The 19784-nt window shown below is 40.6% G+C and overlaps 2 protein-coding genes across 2 annotated transcripts; both read right to left on the bottom strand.

The window, feature by feature from the left end:
• Positions 1-1390: 1390 nt before the first annotated feature.
• hmx2 (H6 family homeobox 2) lies at positions 1391-3499 on the bottom strand. Its single transcript, XM_026190795.1, has 2 exons — positions 3001-3499; positions 1391-2387 (listed from the first exon to the last, which is right to left on the bottom strand). The coding sequence occupies exons 1-2, from the start codon at positions 3272-3274 to the stop codon at positions 1840-1842; spliced, it is 822 nt and encodes a 273-aa protein (XP_026046580.1). The 5' UTR covers positions 3275-3499; the 3' UTR covers positions 1391-1839.
• Positions 3500-9726: 6227 nt separating this feature from the next.
• hmx3a (H6 family homeobox 3a) lies at positions 9727-11900 on the bottom strand. Its single transcript, XM_026190793.1, has 2 exons — positions 11234-11900; positions 9727-10451 (listed from the first exon to the last, which is right to left on the bottom strand). The coding sequence occupies exons 1-2, from the start codon at positions 11520-11522 to the stop codon at positions 9829-9831; spliced, it is 912 nt and encodes a 303-aa protein (XP_026046578.1). The 5' UTR covers positions 11523-11900; the 3' UTR covers positions 9727-9828.
• Between the last annotated feature and the right edge of the window lie 7884 nt (positions 11901-19784).

Genomic DNA, 19784 nt, shown 5'->3' on the forward strand with positions numbered 1-19784 from the left:
TGCTGGAGTTGCCCATAAATCACTGCTGTTGTCTAACGCTATCCATTTTCCCAGAAACACAGGGCGGCTGTTGCAGAAATTGGGTCAGGCATAATCTGCAGGGCAGCAGAGCCTGGCTAGTCATGATTCTGCTAGGTAATGTAGCCATTAGCACACAGTGAGAGATTGGTGGGATGGGTAGAAGGGCTTGGTTGGGTGTGTGTGTTGGGGGGGCTTGTACATGATGTGACACCCAAGAAAAGCTGGCAAATGACACAATTTTATCGCTCCCCATCAACCACAGGACACGTGCATGTGCTTCTGAGTGAGTGCGTGTATGTGTGTGAGATTATGGTCAGGTTTATGGTTAATATTTACATTTATTTATTGTAGTGAATTGTTAATAGATAGTAAACACTGACAGGGTGAGCTGATTTAGTGCAACACGCCTCTTGAAAACCTAAACAAGCTCATGTGTTAACCAGACACACCACATGTGGTGTCCAGAATTCTTAAGGGAGCTGATAAAATAATTAACTACACAGACAGATAAAGAGCACAGTCTAATGACAGCCAGTCTTAAAGTTTGACAAAACGCCTCCTTCTTAGGTTTCCCCTTACAAGTCCTGATGCTTCAGAGCCGCAGAAGGCAGACTTCAAATGAGAGAAGATCCCGCCCAGAGGCGTGATTGGCCAGTGATAGTAAGCAACTCTTTTCCAGCCTGAAATGTGCTTTATCTACTTCTTATAAAGCCATGTGCCCTGGTCACCAATCTCTTAATTTACAGAGGAGTTCGCTGGTCACTAGCGTATACAAAAATATGACTAAAAAGGGCAAACTAATCAGATTTAGCTGTATCTCTCTGATGAACTCAATAGATTTAGACAGAGTTTGGTATTTTAGAGTATTTCCAGGCTAGTGTACTTAGCAATCAATATTTCACACCGCATTCCCTCGAAGTACATTTGTATTTCTTAAAAATGTAGTCAGATTAAAATGCACATCACAAGAATCCCACAACCTTTAGTATTATAAAATAACTAATATTTTTTGGTGTAATGTGAGAGCCAATAATCGTCTAGTGTTTCTGAATTTACTATCAGTGTCTTCCCCTTTTTCCCCTGACACACATTTTAGTTGTGGTTAAATCTTACATATAATAAAACAGTTAATTCAAGAATACAACGAGAAAAAATATATTAAATTAATACCCATTAACATAAAAGGATGGGTGCTACTGTGGTCTTCAGGAATCTCAGAACAGCTGAAAATAATTTTGCTTTCTTTCTTATTTACAATAATTCTTAGCCCTGTGTGCTGGGGGGATGTACCAGTGGCAAAGTTTACAAATAAAACCAAGCAAACCAAATTTTTCACTGAAATAGAAAATTTATTGAATGAGAAGGTTATTGTTGAAGGTCTAGATTACAATAGAAACAATGATATTTTTCCTTAAATGGAAGAATTGAGTGTTTCCTGTCAGTTTTGCGTCAGGTGGAGTGAAACTTAAAATATCTTTGACAAACCAATTCGGAATAAAAAACAGTGTAAAAGTCGGCCTTTTTTAACGTATTTTTCAAATGTGATATGAAGGATTAAATCCAGTATTTTATCACTTAAAGAAGAAGGAAGTTAAAATAAAAATACAAAATCGTTATAATAATTATACACATGGTGTATTTTATACATATAGGGAAGCTTGATTGCTTTCTTTCGAGACATACAATAACTGCATAATAAGAGTTTTCTCAACAAAAAAAGTGATACAATTGATATACAAGGCTTATGAGACACCTAGAATGTCGTATTGTTTTGTAATGCTTTTTTCGTGGACTGCAGTGAACATACAGCAGAGTCAATCAGTACTCGATTTTGTTATACAAGTTGTATAAAGGTAACGCTGGCAGGTTGCTTCCCGGGTAGTACAGGGGCGTCGGAAACGCGATAGACCTAGGGACGGGAACACGCAGTAAGGAGTTATCTCTGAAAACCAGCGGCATCCCCACTAGTGTCTGTGCGGAGGCGTGGGCCATGTTGGCCGCCTCCAGTTCAGCAGAGAGCTGTCGTTTCCATTTGTTCCTCCTGTTCTGAAACCACGTCTTGACTTGAGTCTCCGTCAGCTGTAAGCTGGAGGCTAAGCAGGCCCGCTCCGAGCTGCTCAGGTACCTCTTCATGTCGAAGGTGGACTCCAGCTGGTACACCTGACTCCGGGAGAAAACCGTGCGCGTTTTCTTTTTGGCCGAGCTGCCCTGCTTGTCCGCACCGTCTGTTTGTCTCTCCTCCGACAGAGGTGACATTTGATGGCACGGTCTCTCCTGCTCCTCCTTATAATCCTGCAGCAGAGGCTGTGACAGGTGCGGCCGCCGTGCGAGCCCGTCATTTCCAGACAGAAGTCCTTTAGCGGGACCTAAACGCAGCAGGGGGAGAAAGATGTGATGAGTAGGCTATCATAAGCGGTCTATGATTTAAGCGTGCTTTTTAAACGACTGAAAAAAAAATGTTTTACATTTTTTAGACATACTCAGTTTGAGAGTTCGTCAAGTGTGAACTCTGACTTGTTAAATCGACTGCTGAAAGCCTGTGACTTTTTAAATAAACAATTCAGCGTGAGTGTGCACGGTGTACAGTAAGCTATTAATTAAATCCAGCTCTATTTAACGCTCAATTGACGACGTGTAGTGCAGCCATTTTGGAAACATGTTTCGTCAATTAGGAGGTTCAATTAAATTTGAAATGAGAGGAAAGACAGAGGGCTAATTATTAGACCTTCCACTCTTCCGCTGCTGATGCGATAGTCTGCGCAGAACGTACAAGTGGCAGCGGATGGTCTGCGTGTCAGTGTAACAATCTCAAACACAAGCTAGTGAAAAGTGAATGAAAGTGCAAACAAAGCATTAAACCTGTTATTTCTGTGGGAAAAAAACTCAGCTGAATAAGTTTGAAAGTGTATCTGTGGGTGATAATATTGTTTTAATATTTCTTTGGTTTGTAATTTTAATAATAATAATAATAATCCTTACCTAAACAGGAAAAGTTATGGGGTTGGTGCTGGGTGCACGGCTCGCTGTGACCCGTGTCGGAGCAGAAGCAGTCTGCTGAGTCCTCCCCGCCACTGCACTCCTCCTCGGACGACACCGACAGTGAGCGCCTCCGCGGCGCTGGCGGCGGCCCCTTGGAGAGCTCCTTGGTCCCGGAGCGCGGCTCATCGGATGGCGTGCCTAAAATAGACTGGATAGTAAAGCTGGAAATCGGGCCCGACGAGCACTTGCTCCCGCTGTCTTCTGCGCTGCTCATTCTCGCTTCATAACAGTATTGAAGTATTGACTGAATCGGTCTGTCCCCTTGTATTCCGTTATTGCTTTCTACGGGGTTGGTGCGCAAAAAAATTACGAAAGCGCCTTTTGTCGGCTTTTGTCAACACAATCCGGTTTAATTGTGGAGTTTCAACATTGAAGGAGTTGGAGGTGTTTTTTCTAGAGCTCGAGGTACATGAGTGTATTCCTGGTCCTCCTCCTCACGCTCTGGATCAGAGGCAGCAAGGCTGCGTTGCTTCATTTGCATGTAGGTAAGCTCCTCGTGAGCCAATGGCAGCCTCCAGCATGAGCCCGGAAATTTCAAACTCCTGTCTAGTTTTTTTTTTCGGGTTTTTTTTTTTTCAGATATGATGAGAAGAAGGAGAAAGCCGAAGAGGAGTATTGGCCTTCATTTTTACATTCACTTAAAACACTCAGACTAGGCGCCCTAATATGCAGACTATGGTCTGTATGACTCAGAAGAGTCACCAAACTTTGACTTCTTTTCCTGTATTTTTATTGCTTACAAGTGTGTTAAAGTATTTCGCTTTAACGCTTACAACAGCTTGGTGTAAGTGCGTCTAAATTGCGTTGCCTTCCATAATTTCAGACAGTATATCTCAGTTTATTAGTTATGGAAATGTATAATACCCATCCAAGAAAAGAGGAACTGTCGTGTCGGCTTTTTCCGATTATGATAAAACTGGCTGGCGTGACGGCAACGCACACACAGTCTTGGAACTAAGACAAAGGCGTAACTCATTTTTCCTGAAAATAATAAACTCATTCCGCGTCCATTATCTACGATTAAGAATTAATTTGATCATTACTGAGCTAATCTGCCTCGTGATGACCGCGCGTGGAGTGGAGGCCGGCTAATTGATTGACTAATTGATTGAAGGTGGTGGGGGCTGAGTGCGCGCGCGCGTGTGTGTGAAGAGGGGATTTGCTTCCCACCACCGCCCATCTCCCACCTTCACCGCCCATGCTCTTTCCGTGCCTCTCCCTGGTTGTGTGTGGATGCGGGACAGCTGCGGGGCTTGAGCTCGAGGTTCGGGCACATTATCCCTCTTTTACTGGTTTGTGAGGAAGCCCCAGACACATTACAAATGGTCAGCTTTAATCATTATGTCAGCGCCCTTCCTGGTAGCAACCCAAGCGGCGTTCGGTGTTAAGACAGCTTGGAAAAGGGAGAAGACGGTGGCTGTGGACGTGATGCTGCTCCTGATGCTGCTGCTGACGGCCGATTCTGTCAGCAGCTGCATCACGGCAGTCAGATGGATGCATCCGGATCCACGCGTAAATATCCTCAACTGGCAGTGGGACCAGCAGCTGCTAAATGATCTTACTAAAACGCTTACGCAGGGGAGGCTTTTACTGAAGGGGGGCAAATATATGAGGGCAGCCAGGGTGGATGCTGAATTTATGGTGGTTACACATAAGGCGTGAAATCTGCAATGACAGTTAAATGGGTTTATTTTATATGCCGCTCCTTTCAAACAAAGACCTTTGTCGGCGCAGGCGCCTTCAACACTTTCAGACGACTTTTGCAAAGTGAGATTGGTTCATCACGGAGATAGTGGACATAACAGACTGCCATTGTGCTGCAGAGAATAAATTAAGCATGTTTTTTATTTTTTTTTATTTAATGTCAAAGTGGTGTTTATAGACCAGCAGTACAGGCTGAGCAGTATAGGTCCTTCTAATGGAATGGAAATGTTCATCCCTTACCTATGTTACTTACGTTTCAAGGCCCGGCGAAGCCCAAACAGCAAGGAGTGGGCCTAAGTCCGCGCTCTATCACAATGATAGGTGGTGTATGGCCGCCCTACCGCAATAACAGAACAAGATCTTTAGCAAGAGAGAACGGTCTGAGAAAGACAGATGAAGTTATGAGGCGCTTTGATCTGGGAATCAAGCTTCGATAAATATTAAACAAAGACCCGTTACACGTGTGTATTATGATATATGGCGTGTCCAAGTCTAGAATAAGGAAATTACCAGAGAAAATGATATCAATAAATTTTCTAAGTATAAACGTTGATTATGTTTCGATTTTCATTCAAGAAAGCGGGGCCTGCTCTTTTTTCAGGAGGCGTTTGGGTGCCTCCGTGCGCGCATATTTTGTGTGTATGAGGGTGTGCGCGCCTGAGAGAGAGAGGGGGGGAGAGAGAGAGAGAGAGAGAGAGAGAGAGAGAGAGTTGTAAACGCAAGCAGAGCACCCAAGCCCTGGAGGTGTACAATTTATGTAATCTGAGTGTGGAAATGAACTGGGTAATTTATTGGAAAACACAAAGTCAGGAAGATTGGATCAGTACAGCCTATCCAAGGGCTCCTATCCATCAAGTTCCAATTAACAACCTAACCATTGAGTTTTAATGGCTTTCCAATCTACTGCCCTGATAGACTCATCAATTCCTCGGGGAGAAATTAAGAAAATCGACCGCCCCTCGGCGTTTCAGTGTCATTCTTCACAGCAACTATATGTCAAATTAAAAACACAATTAAAATTTAAACTGTTCCAATCAGACGGTGCCCCGCAACCTATGTTTCACTTAATAGAACTTTGATGAAAATCTGATGCTCGCATTCAATCAGGAAAGCAAATGGGATGGGTTTAAAACAAGATTTCCTCTTTGAGAAGTGTCAAAAGAGTTCTTCAAACGCATGACTTTGGCAACTTGAGGTGTCGACGTCGCTTTTATCTGCACGCAGATTAAGGGAATTCACTGGTATACGATTTGTATATGACTGTATGCAGTTTTTTTTTTTTTTTGCAGTAAAGAGCCGAAGATCCTTTATAAGGAGGTTTGCTTAAACGTTTCTGTACCCACAATCACAACAATTTGGCCCATTTTGCCAGAAGAAGCCAGGAAAGATGATGTTTGTTGTTGGATATGACTTTTCAAAGATATCGAAAACTTTAGAGGTCAGGGTTTGAGGACAAACGTGGATTCGGACTGGGACTCCTGTGATTTTTGTTTTGGTATGAAAACGTCAGATTCCCCAAAGATCTCGGGGACCTTATTTAATCTTTATTTTTTGTCACACATACATATATATATTTATATCTTTTTAAAGACAATAAAACATTGCTTATTGCTGTCAAAATAAATGCTTTAATATCAAGCCTTTAAGTCCAGCTATAATGATATGTAACACATTTGAGGGGATGCAAGTGGCTACAAAGAAGAGGCTAGCATTATGCAAGGTGGTCGGGCCACTTGTGTGTTTCCAAACTGGCACTAAAACCTATGATAGGGCTCAAAATTACCAATTCAGCGCTCCATTTTAATGTAATACACTAAGCGCAGTCCCCGGTCACGTCCATTTGTCCCAGTTCCTGCAAATGCAGCTACTTTATCTGATTTTGGCCCCGCTCGCTCCCCTTTCTCCTTTACATAAAGATGTCGCACAAATGGAAATTATTGAGTGGTAATTTTTTCAATTTATGCGCGCAAATCAAGGTCATAAGCCGAGCCAGGCGGCGTGTGAACGTTGCTCTTACTTGACGCAATATGCTGCAGACGTTTACGGATCAATATGAGCCAGAACAATAATCCCATAACAATCTATTAATTTGCAGTAATGGGGCCATGTTGCGCGTGCATAGTAGTTGCACGTCAATACTTCTATGATCTGACGATATTTGAATGAACCCTTTGTCTCACGATGAGGTCATCATATAGAGTTTAGAGCTGACTGATTCATTTCCAATAACTGTGTTAGCCTGCAAATGGAAGCGGAAAATGGCCTTTGATGAAAAGGTTGTTGTGATGTAGGAAAACGCTTCTCTGAGCTGGATTTTGAATTTCAAAAATATTCTTTATGGTAATGTTTTCAGTGTTTGGGGAATGCAAATACACCACAGAGTAGTCTTTTATTAGATTTGCCATCCACTCTACTGCAGGCTAAAACTGCAGAGGCTCCTAAAACTGTCTTCAAACTGTGAGGCTAGAAGCAATTTGTCTTCCCGCGCCTCAGACACTAGGAATACTCCACAGCGAATGAAGCCTTGCTGAGAGATCGTGTTTTAATTAAATGGACTGTGAAAAAGCAGGCCGTAGTTTCTGTATGTCGTTTCTGGATCCTGCATCTGATCCACCTGATCCCTAATCACAGTCTAGAGGTCGATTCTGCTCAGATTCATTAGAAAAAGAATAGAATCACGTAGACATAAAATATTGTATCCTATTTCTTGTCTAAACCAGGATTTATTTTTGCAGTAAATTATTATCAGTTATCGTTGCTATTTACGGCCTGACTGGTGTTCAGCTAAACAGAGGATGACGAGTGTTGCCTCCCTCTTTTCATAGCCTCCTCCCCCAGATCGGTGTTGCTTTCGCATAAATTCTTAGTTACGTTCATATTTAATAATAATAATAATAATAATAATAATAATAATAATAATAATAATAATAATAATGTACATTTAAAAAACAAACATATGTAATTAGATTTTCAAAAATCAGTCATGGTTCATTTAGACTTGATATAATGTGTAATCTGATGAAACAAACAAAAAAAATATTAATATAGAAAAATGTGATTCTGTTTGTCTTTTATAAAGCTCCAGCAGTGTCCACATTTCCGCTGATTCTCTGAAATGACGCAATAAAATTAGAAGGCTCTTTAAATATCTCCACTTTTGCTCAGAATTTGTGTTCCTGTTCCGAGAAAACTTACAGGCTGATTATTTGCTATATAAACCGGAAGAACTGTCTACATTTATTTTATATATATATATATGTATATATGTAATCTTGAAAAATGTAGGTATATACAGAAACCACGCGTGGCTTTTCAATGTCCAGTGACACCTGTAGGATTGTATGCATTAGAAAGCACCCACAATGTGGAGCATTGCAGAGTAATATGCTTCAACTGAAAACGCTGTGAGGAAGTAAAAAACAAAAAGACATCTGTACGTATGATCTTTCTTTTTATTTCCCTCTATATTGTTTATATTGTTTTTTCTTCTTCCTTTTGCAATTTGCACAGTTTCCCACCCTAATATTTATTATTTATTATTGTGTGTGTGTGTGTGTGTGTACGTACATATATATATATATATATATATATATATATATATATATATATATATATATATATATAAAGGAATGGTTAAGGTCGCGGCGTTTAGCAACATCAGGTGGGGATGCTTGTCATAGATGCCGACATCCTTACACGCACGCTAACACAACCCAACACACAGCTACAAAAAACACGCGGTCACGAGAGAGAAAAGTGTTAAAAGACAGCAGCTCATGCACAGGGAGTAATTTCCACTTCTGAATACATTATCCATAATTTTGACAAGATGGTGGCAATTACGCATCTAATTGACCGAGCCACTTTTTATGTAAAATCACGCTTCAAAGTGCATAACACTAAGATGATTACAGAAGCCCACCTGCTCAAGCTTAGAGAGCTTATTCAGGCATGCGCACGCGTGCACGACTATAGAGTTGTTGGGGTTTGTTTTATAATAATTCAATTTTCTGCATAAAATATAGAAAACAAGCTAAACATAGCTCTATTTAACAACCTGTTATTTTTTTAGACGACAAAAAATGTGTTAAAATGTACGGAATATTCTCCATTTATTTCACAACATGGTTCAGCAATACAATATCAAAACGATGTTTTAACTGTACAAAGAAAAAGCCGTATGAGGAATCGCCTTTCCCCGCGCCTCATTAAATATATACATTTACATATTTTGTACACCAGGGTAGTCGATATTTTTGCCGTTCCTGCTCAAAAAACACAAAGCTCAGGAGACACTGGACCTCACACTTGTGCTTCAAAGACGTGTCCATGAAGAGGGGGCTAGAGTGAGAATTACTAAAACTAAACATAAAGCTACATGGGTATTTTACAGCTCAGAGTGTCTTGATTGTCCCCCAACAAACGCTTTATAAAGCAAAAATAATTAATAATAATAATAAAAATAATGATAATTACATCAAATCCTTGTCAATATTTTAACATGAGCAGATGACAAAACGTATGTTTCCTGTTTCATTCATTCACAGCATGCCGTGTATTGCACATCGTGATATCAATTCTTGAAATGTGAATAAAATCAAATGCTAAATGATGAGCAGATGTCGACTTCAGGCCGACACTTTTTGTAAACATGGTGATTTTTTTTTAGTCACACAGCTGACGTGTCCAGATACAAACGCAGTCTGGGAGGAAAACGAATAATAAAGACACTCATCAGGCAGTGTAAGCAAGTGGACTCCTGAGGTAATAATAATAACAATAATAATAATAATAACAATAATAATAATAATAGTAATAATGGGATTCAAATTGTCAGATCACGTGTAAACGGCATCTTTATGAAAAATGAAACAATCTATTTGCCAAAAATAGGTCCATGAAAGCCTGACAGTAACAGTCTCTCATTTTTCTTTTTCTTTTTTCATTCACTGGTTGTATAAAAATATTTTGTCCTTTTTATTTTTGATTTCTTTCTTCTTCTTCTTTTTTAATGAGTTGATATAGGAAACAGACACCAAGTTGTGCCTAAAAACTCAACTATTTTCAAACTGGTCTGAGCAGCGGCACAGATGTGACGATGGGATGGGAGTAGTAGACGCCGGGGTGCGGGAAAGTGAGGAGCGGTTGGCTCACGGGCACGTTGGCAGTGGCCCCTCCGCTCTCCGAGGCCGAGTTCTCGTGGTAGAGGATGGGCACCCGGACTATCCTCTGCGCCGCAGCGTGGCTCAGGTTGGCAGCCTCTAGCTCCGCGGCCAGCTGCCTTTTCCACTTGTTCCTCCTGTTCTGAAACCAGATCTTCACTTGAGTCTCCGTCAGGTGAAGGGAAGCGGCCAGGCTGGCCCGCTCCGAGCTGCTCAGGTATCGCTTCATGTCGAAGGTGGACTCCAGCTGAAACACCTGGCTCCGTGAGAACACCGTGCGCGTCTTCTTCTTGCGGCACGGCTTCTTGTCATCGTCCCTTTTCTTCCACTCCTCCAACTCATCTTTTTTGGCCTCTTCCGTGTCGCTTTCCTCCAGGATTATCTCGTCACTGCTTTTGTTGTTGTTGTGCTCGTCGTCCTCGTCGTCATCTTTGGTGTCTGGCTCGGATTTGAGCGCCAGGTCCGGCGAGTCTCTGTCCGTGCCCGAAGTTGGAGAGGAGTCTCTGGCTCCTGGTTTCTCGGTGACTGAAATGGGGATACATGCAGTGAGACGTAGTCATAAATATTGGAGTCTATCGGGCATTTATTACAGCCTGTTGATATTGGACAGTCAGTGGGTTTTGGGAAACAGATGGTTGCTAATAAATAGTGGCAGAAGAAAATGCGTTGCGTCATGACATAAACCATTTCAGAGGTAGACATAACTGTACACAACATCTTCAAAAATGATGAAAATGTCATTTTTACCCCATTAAACAGTAATTTGAATAGACCTAAGTTATAAACTATGTACACCTATTTTATTCATTATTTTTATCAGCCTATCCTACAGCCTAAATAACTAAATAAACGTAAAATAATATCGCTTTCTTTGTATCAGGCTATCATAATGCCATCCACATTAGTCTATTTTTTTTTTATTCCAGGTGAATAAATCACAGAAAAAGGCAGATAAAAGGCTCCCAGTAGCCAAGCCTCAGAGGTAAGATGTGCGCCAATAGACAAATCAAAAGCACGCTGCGCATCGTCACCCTCCTCCAATGATTTCATGATGTCTACTTCATTTTATGTGTGTTTCTTTATTGATCTATTATCCCACGTCGTGGCATAACAAAATAGGCCTTCAGAGGACAAGGTGTTAAATCATACACTCTGGTGTGAGGCTATGTGTGCATGATGCCTATCAGGAAACCGCACAAATCTCCCCTTTCAATTTAGAAGTTTGCTTTACTCTACTTACTCATTAGAAGGAACTCATACAAAAACAGTGGATTCGTTGGATAATTGCGCAACAGTTGTTTGCTTACCTTCAGTTCTGTGTAGGTGGGCGGCTGAGTTGAGGGTGTAAGGGTACCACCACGCTGAGGTGCGCTCCAAGTAGTGAGCGGGTAGACTGAATCTCTGTGCGGGCAGTTCGAAGCGTGGAAAGTTGAAGTCACCAACCTGGGAAAGGGAAAATCCTCCCTCTAAAGCTGCCTTGGTGGCCGCCAGTACGGGCTTGGGCTTGGACGGTTTGTTATCACAGTTCAGCAGGTTCTTAATGAAGAAAGGAGAGTCCTTGGCCGAAGCGCACGTCTCTTGCGTTGTCTCTGGCATCGCGGTTGTTGTGGTCTGAGCGCGAGGGGACCACGGAAGCCGGATTTTTTTTTTTAAAGGGGGGGAAGGCAATGTTGACTTACAGGCTGTCGTTATCCTGGCTACGAGGAGTTCCTGTTTTATTCTCTGAAACTTGATTTCACAGCCGAAAAGCTCACCAAAAAGAAACGCGTCCGTCTAGGCTAGAAAATAATGAAATAAACTGTTCGAGAGGCAAAAAGAGCACACGCGCTTAGAAACATGGAGATGCCTCATCCCGGGCTCTTCCGTTAAAACGCAAAAACTGGGTCCACCGTGTCAGTCAGTCTGGTGTCTGATGCTAATGATGAAATAAAAATGTCATCCAAGTTAAATGCGGAAAGTATAGGCGATTGGGCATGTACAATGGCAAATGGGATTAAGGGAGAGACGGTGACTAGAGAGAGAGAGAGAGAGAGCGAGGGAGGGGGGGGGGGGGGGGGTCCTCCCCTCTCTGTGCTCTCTAGCTGCAGGCTGTGTGCGCTCGCTTGTTATTGGTCTCATATAGTCCAATTAGCAGCAAATGAACACGGGGCTGTTACCGCCAAAAAGGGAGGTTTGGACCGTCAGAACAAGCGTCCCATCATACAGCTGACATTACAACGAGACCCAGATTTACTGCGCGAGGTTATTCTGAATCCAGTCTCAAATCACGTCCCGCATTTTTTTGGAAATTGTTTGAGTAATATATCCCAACGAAACACCGTTTTACATATGACTTTTTAAATGATCATCAAAAAAAAAGTCGAGGCCTATTCTAAAGAATAACTGGGTGACCTGCTGGCTAAAGCACGTCCAAACTTATCGTCAAATATGTGAGGCCTAAATGTGATGTTTTTATTTGGAGTCCGTTTAAACAAATCGCTGTTAATGAGAAGCGAATAGTGTAAAACGAGCATAATAAATAAATAAAATCCAGTCATGATAGAGTATCAGGTCAAGATAATATAAGGCCTTCTACTTCTACTTGTAAAATAACCTTAATAAAAACAAAACATAATGCAAAACCTCAGCGACGTTTTTCAGTTTATAAATCTCCAGCCCGTATAATCTTTAACATTTCCATATTTACTTGACATTTGCCTATCACTAAGGTGCTATGGCCTCCATGCCAGCACTGCAACTGCTAAATAGCGCACGTTTGTAGTTCCTCAATTTTTGTTTGGCTCTCTGCGACACGATATGAAAAAGGCGTGAGATCAGGCTGCAGCTGCTCAACGTGTCACCAATGGGCGATTAGATTCATATTTCTAATTCATTGATTTTCAGCGAGGGCCACTTCCACAATGTCTGCGGGTCGCACGGTCATTTTTTCCTCCCTAATCGATTTGGTTAATTCATCCCTCAGATTGCACTCTTTGTAAATGTGCTATGTATATTCACTCATTGATATTAATTGAGTTGTTTAAAAAAAGGGGGAAAAAAAGTCCATTGGTTGGAAGCTGCTGTAGAAGAAGAAGAACGAGGAGACAGCGTCCTCTGTGGGCCAAAAGGAGAAACTGCATGTGTGTGCCATGTTGGAAAATATTTGTGTGTTTAAGTTAAGCACAGTAAGGTGGCAAGAGTGTTAGCATAATGTGGTATTAAGGAAACTGGGAGACAAATATTGCAGTATACATTGAGGATTTTAGTTATGCTTATGTGCAGCTCTGTACTATTTATGGTAAAATTCTCCCAAAGAGACTAAAAAAGTACGTTTGAATTCAGGACAAACATGGATTATTCGCCCTATAACACAGTTTCATTACATGTGTGGCCTGACTGATACACTCATTTTTGCTATCAATCCTCATCATCATCATCACCTGCTTCCTGAAGAAATTCATTAGCCCTATAATATGCAGAGATAAGGAGGGATATGAAGGTTATAGTCGGCATTATGGTTCATTTTCTACATCAGCATCAGAGTTCCTATGCACTGGCATGTCTGTGCAATTACCACGTGTAATTCATTTAGTGAGCTCTGCAAGTGGAAATATCCTGGAAGAGGGATGTCATTACAGCATTTCCTTATAGGCAGCATTGCATGTGTGTGCACTCCAAAGGCTGAGATGGAGATTGTGTACACTTCCACTGTAAAACCCCATCATTCTAATTGTATATATCTTTCAAATGTCACCTGTTTGAACTTTTTCATATAGCCCTTATAGTAGTTTAAAATTTTTTTTAATCAATTTACTACAATAATAATACTGAAATCAGTAAGTTCCAGTTATGTTTGTCTCTAAGATGCTGAGGTTGTTTGGTTTTTTTGTTTTGTTTTGGGTTTTTTTTTGCAGGATTTGTGTTATACAGCACTGTTAAATGTTAAAAAGCATTTCATGACAATGGCCTCAAATCCTGAACTACTTTTTAATAAGTCTAAATTGGTTCACATCAAAGGGGTTACTTTGTGTAGCTATAAATATTGAATTGCCAAATTTAGCTCTGTAATTAGTATTCATCGCACATATTTGTGGACTATATGACAGCTAGCTTATAAAACGAGACATTTTTGTACAAATGGTAAAATTTTGGTGTATTTTCTTCATTAAGTAAATGTCAAGTTCACTGACATTTTTTTCTCCTATTTTCTACTAGTCTCTTTACTCTCATACGTATAGCTTAGTGTTGAATTAAGAAAAAAAATCAAACAGTTAAGAAATGTAAACAAGTCATCTTCTTTTCCAGCTCTTAGTATAAGATAGGGTTTTGCTTAACTGATACAACATCTTTAATGTACCTATGAAATTGTAACTGGACCGGTACTTTATATAGCACCTTTCTACTCTATTTGACCACACAAAGCACTTTCTAACAAGTCTCATTCACACGCACAGTCAAGCAAATGGAGGGTTTAAAAGCATCTAATCCCTAATAACCATCTATGTGATAACCTGTGTAATTTGAAAACTGTTCTGTATGTATTAATACAGACTGGAGTCACAACACCAGTCTGTATTAATATTCTAACCCCTGCATAACACTGACTCTTGTACCTATTTATTGTGATGTGACTCAACAGAAATGACTGACAAGTAATATTTACTCCATAAACACAACCATTCTTAAGTGGGAAAAAGAAGGAATGCAATTAATGCTTATATTGAAAACAAACTGTACAAACTCAGATCCCGTAGTCTGTTTTTTTGTTTTTTGTTTTTTGTTTTTTTAAAAGTACAGTTCATATTATGCATTGATTAGAAACATGCAGTAGACATTGCCCAGAAGCCATATAGGCCTTCTGAATGCTCCATAAGTCTATTTTTGTTGCTCCTCGGGTAGGTTACTATGACTTTTATATTATTTATTTCAAAGCGCCCAGATATTGATTATTTCACAAGGAAAAATGACAAATGGCAGGAGGGAATGACACGGTCAGCAGGTTCTATTAGAGAAATGATAGTGTTGCTCGTGGTTTGTTAAAAGGTCCAGTTTAGATACTTTATAGGTTTACATCCATCATCATCTAATGACCTATTTGATGAAAAACACGCGCTCTGGTGACAACAGCCTTGTGCAGCCAACTTTGCTTTGTAATTGCGCCCATATTAAATATAGATTTTTGTTTTGATATCTTGTGAGAATTCCTTTCTGTGGGTAAAAACTGTGATAAAAGACATGGCTGCAAAGGCGAAAGCTCGGAGAAAGAAAACTAGAAAGAGAATGGGGGAAAAATAGGTGGGTACGAGATTTTGACAGTAGAATTGTGGGTTTGGTTTTGGGAGATGTGAGCAGCAGTGGAGGAAGTTTTCAGATCCTTTAAATGAGTAAAAATAGTAGTACTGCTATATAAAAACAACCTCTTACCAGTGATAGCTCGACACTGCAAATGCCACTTTAAGTATATTTTCTGTTTGTCTACTTTTACTAAAGTATCAAAAGTATAATCATAATGTAAAACAATGCTCCTGTGTTTTATTATTATTGTCAGTTCCAATTTCTAGCAAGTATTTTTACCATTGTCATTTGTTACGGTGAAGCTAATTTAGCACATTTATACTGTTTTGTTGTTTCATCTTTCATTGTTACATTTTAAACTGTACACTTGTTTTTGTAAAAATCATGATCTTCAAAGTAACTAGTGCCTAAACAGCTTTAAGATTAATGTGGTGAGAGATAGAGGAATACAAGTTGAAAAAAAAATACCATTATCACTCTAAAAATTACTCCATTACAAGTAAACATAGAAAATTATATGTTATAATCGCAAAATGTACTTAAAGCATGAAAAAGCATTGAAGGTGGTTATATTTAAAAACCAAATTCTTTGTTAATGCAGTGTAGAAAAAAGTAAAACTAAAATGTGATGGTTTCTTTCTTTCTTTCGTCTCTACTTGAGCACTTGAAACGCTTTAGACATCATGCTTCAATTATCCATTTACACCCGTTCATACAAGCATATATGTTTTAACATTCATACTCTGATGAATAATAATAATAATAATAATGCACGCTGGCACGGTGGTTAGCACTGTTGCCGCACAGCAAAAAGGTCCTGAGTTCAATTCCACCATCAGGCCGGGGTCTTTCTGTGTGGAGTTTGCATGTTCTCCCCGTGTTTGCGTGGGTTCTCTCCGGGTACTCTGGCTTCCTCCCACCGTCCAAAGACATGCAACTTGTGGGGATAGGTTAATTGGATAATCCAAATTGCCACTAGGTGTGAATGTGCGAGTGAATGTGAGTGTGAATGGTTGTCTGTCCCTATGTGTTAGCCCTGTGACAAACTGGCGACCTGTCCAGGGTGTACCCCGCCTTTCGCCCTATGACAGCTGGGATAGGCTCCAGCGCCCCCCGCGACCCTGAAAAGGATAAGCGGAAGTGAATGGATGGATAATAATAACAACAACAACAACAATGGATTGCATTTATATAGCGCTTTTCTAGACACTCAAAGCGCTTTACAATTCCACTATTTATTCACTCTCACATTCACACACTGGTGGAGGCAAACCACAGTTGTAGCCACAGCTGCCCTGGGGCAGACTGACAGAAGTGAGGCTGTCATATCGCGTCATCAGCCCCTCTGGCCAACACCAGTAGGCGGTAGGTGAAGTGTCTTGCCCAAGGACACAAAAACCAGGACAGACAGAGCTGGGGATCGAACCGGCAACCTTCCGGTTACACATCCAAGAGCTAGTTTAGATTTGGTATCTTGGAGTAATACTTTGGACAAGATACAGGCAAACTGGAAACTGGAGCAGTCAAGGGTTAAGCCACCAACCTTCCAGTTTGTCGTTGTCCTGCTCTAGACCCTGAGCTACAGCCACCCCAGATACAGACTAGAATCATTTCATTTACAGTCATGTGAAAAAAGAAAGACTTAACAGGTTTTTATGCAGTCTTGTGAAACATTGTACACTGCTTTCATAAGAATTAAGTGGATAAGTAGCAGCCAGGTATTGCTAATCAAACACTTGATTGACTGATCATCAGCAAGTGTGGGCACCTCAATGACCCAGTGTTTTGGTCTGGAGTGTTCAGAAGCAATCACTGCTGCCCATCAGTCTGGGAAGGGTTAACAGTGTATTTCCAAACAATGTGAAGTTCATCATTCTTCAGTGGGAAAGTGTATTAACAATTGGAAAAACATTCAAAACAGTTGCCGTTCTTCTCAGGAGTCTGTCTCAGCAAATTCACCCAAGGTCAAACCATGCAATGCTCAAAGAAATTACAAGAAATCCAAAAGCTACAGGCCTCAGTCAGCATGTTAAATCTTAAAGTTCACGACAGTAAACTTAAATTGTCAGTATGCCTTGGCAACCCTTCTTTGGAAGAGACTGATAAAGTCATACAGAAAGCAGTTATTTCAATTTAATTCAAGTTATTGTTGCTAAAGGGGGTTCTGCAAGCTGAAGAATCATGGAGAGTTTTTCTAAGGACTGCAGAGTCCTGTGAAAACTATACATGGACTCTATGTACAGGTACCTCAGAAGTACTCCAAAAAGGAGCCTTGTTACTTTCCACTACAGGTTCTGAGCTTATGAGATTGTGTACTCATTAAGGACTTAGTGCAATTAAAACGATAACAGCCTTATTTAATATTAAAATAATATAGTAGTATTTTACTGTACTTTGGACTGTAACTGAAGCCCAACAGTGCAAATGACCTGCTTAGGTAAATGCAGATGCCAGCTGACGAAACGTCACTCTGAAACAGAGTTTTTACACAGAACCCTGAAGGACAACAAGGTCTTAGAGTCAAACTGCATCCACACAGACGACGCCATTGATCAGTGAAACCCGTCCAACCTGTGTCCTTCTTGCACTTTTAGCTGTCCACTCCACTTGGAACGAGCCATTAAACCAATGAAGGCCACACTGAGATTGCTTAGATTTAAGTATTGCATTTAACTTGTAAAGGAATTGGTGGCCGTCCACTGACCCGGCAAGCTTTAATTGGGATTGTGCAGGTATTGATTGCAAGTGGCCAGGCGAATCTTGAATTACAGCCTGATTAGCTTTTACTTGGCTCCTTGCACCAGCTAGTTGAAGGAGCTCAATGTCATTCAGGCAGCACTTGGTTGAATCTTGTTGCTTCTTGTGTAAACAGAACACAACACGTATGAAAATGACAGCTCTTTTGGCAAATGTTTTTATGTCACACAAGGCCATAATATTCGATATATGTGTGTCGACTCTCTTTTAGAAATAATCAAAAAGCATGTTGCTTAGCACCTTATGAACAGATGTGGGCACACAGAAGATATATTCTCCTTTTTATCCTTGCTGCTATCATTTTATCTACATTTTATCACCCTTTCCCTTTCTTTATTGTTCCTCAGCAGAGATGATGACCTCTGTAAGGTTTGGATGGAAACAGTCATAGGAGTGATGTAGTCCTTTTTCTCCATTATGAGCAGCTTCATCTGAGCCCTCCAGGCACACAGGCTCAATGTCCATCCTCTGTACCTCCAGAAACTCTGCCCTGGATTGTAAGCTTTTACCTAGGCAGCCTGTATGTGTCATTACAACTCGGTAATCTGGAGAGGGTAGCAAAAAAGTTCTCATCAGTGTCAGCCTGAGATATAGATATGGGCCGGGTAACAAATGGCCAAATGCACAGGCAACAGAGCAGACCATCAATAAAGCAATTTCTTGTGTCATAACAGCCACGCTTTTCCTAAAGCCAACCTTTCAAAACTTTTCCCTCTGCAAATCGCTGCAGCCCCACCATTAGAGTCCTGCCTTGTGAATTTAATGGATTCCGTACAAATAATATTCCACCATAATGGAAAAGGTTGAAGTCACTGAAGACAGATGAAGTCATAAACACGTATAATTGAGAATCAAAGACCGATAAATTTTAAACTGCTATCCATTTTCTCTTTTTAGATGATGATCTATGTCAGTGCGGCGGCAGGAGAATGGAAGAGATTATGGGGGAAAATTATAACAATAAATTTTCTAAACATACACCTTGATTATGCTTCGATTTTTTGGAAGGGTAGAGGGTGAGAGAGGGGGTTAGAAAGAAGGCTGGGATTGCTAAAAGCTTGCCGGCTAAATGGCACCATAAAATAGGTTCCCTGCTCTTTTGCCTGCAGAGAGAAGGCATGCCTGGAGGTGTGATTCCCCCCACCCGCCCCCTCCCTAAATGGGGGAAATGAATTGTGTAATTTATTGCAAACGTGCACACAGTGAGATTAGATCAGCATATCCCATCAAAGGAACAACAATCAATCAGCCTATAGTTAACAGCTTGAAACACATAAACCAGGGCACCTAATGGCTTTCCAATTTAACAGATTGATAGACTTATCCAGTCCTAAGGGATGAATTAAGAAAACCGGGTACTTTCACACAGGCACAGGCACTTTTGACAGAACCTTTTACCCCTCTAGTTTACTTACAATCTTTACTTCTGAGTATAGAGATAAGGTTAACCTGGAATTTAAGACAAAGTTAGTTTTCCCTCTTTTTTCTCCCCCTTTCTATTTGAGAAAGCACAGCAGAGCTGATTTGTTATTCAGATGAGGTGGGAGTGGAAGTGTGTCAGATGTGGAGAATGGGCTCATTTTAATGACCTGATTATCGTGGGTCATTTGGAACTGTGAAATCAAGGGAGCTATTGAAAGCCACTTAACAATATCTAAATGTGGCCCGGGCGACCCACTCAACCAAGGATGTAGTTTTTTAAAAAAGGAACTTGTTTGTCTCATATCTTATTAATCACGTAATTGATTGATTGCAAAATATGGTAAAAGATTAGTTAGACATTTTGTGAAATTTGCTGCTTTACATTCTTGCTGAGAGTTCATTAAA

Source organism: Astatotilapia calliptera, chromosome 13, assembly GCF_900246225.1.
Source record: "Astatotilapia calliptera chromosome 13, fAstCal1.2, whole genome shotgun sequence".
In the NCBI taxonomy this organism is placed as follows: Eukaryota; Metazoa; Chordata; class Actinopteri; order Cichliformes; family Cichlidae; genus Astatotilapia; species Astatotilapia calliptera.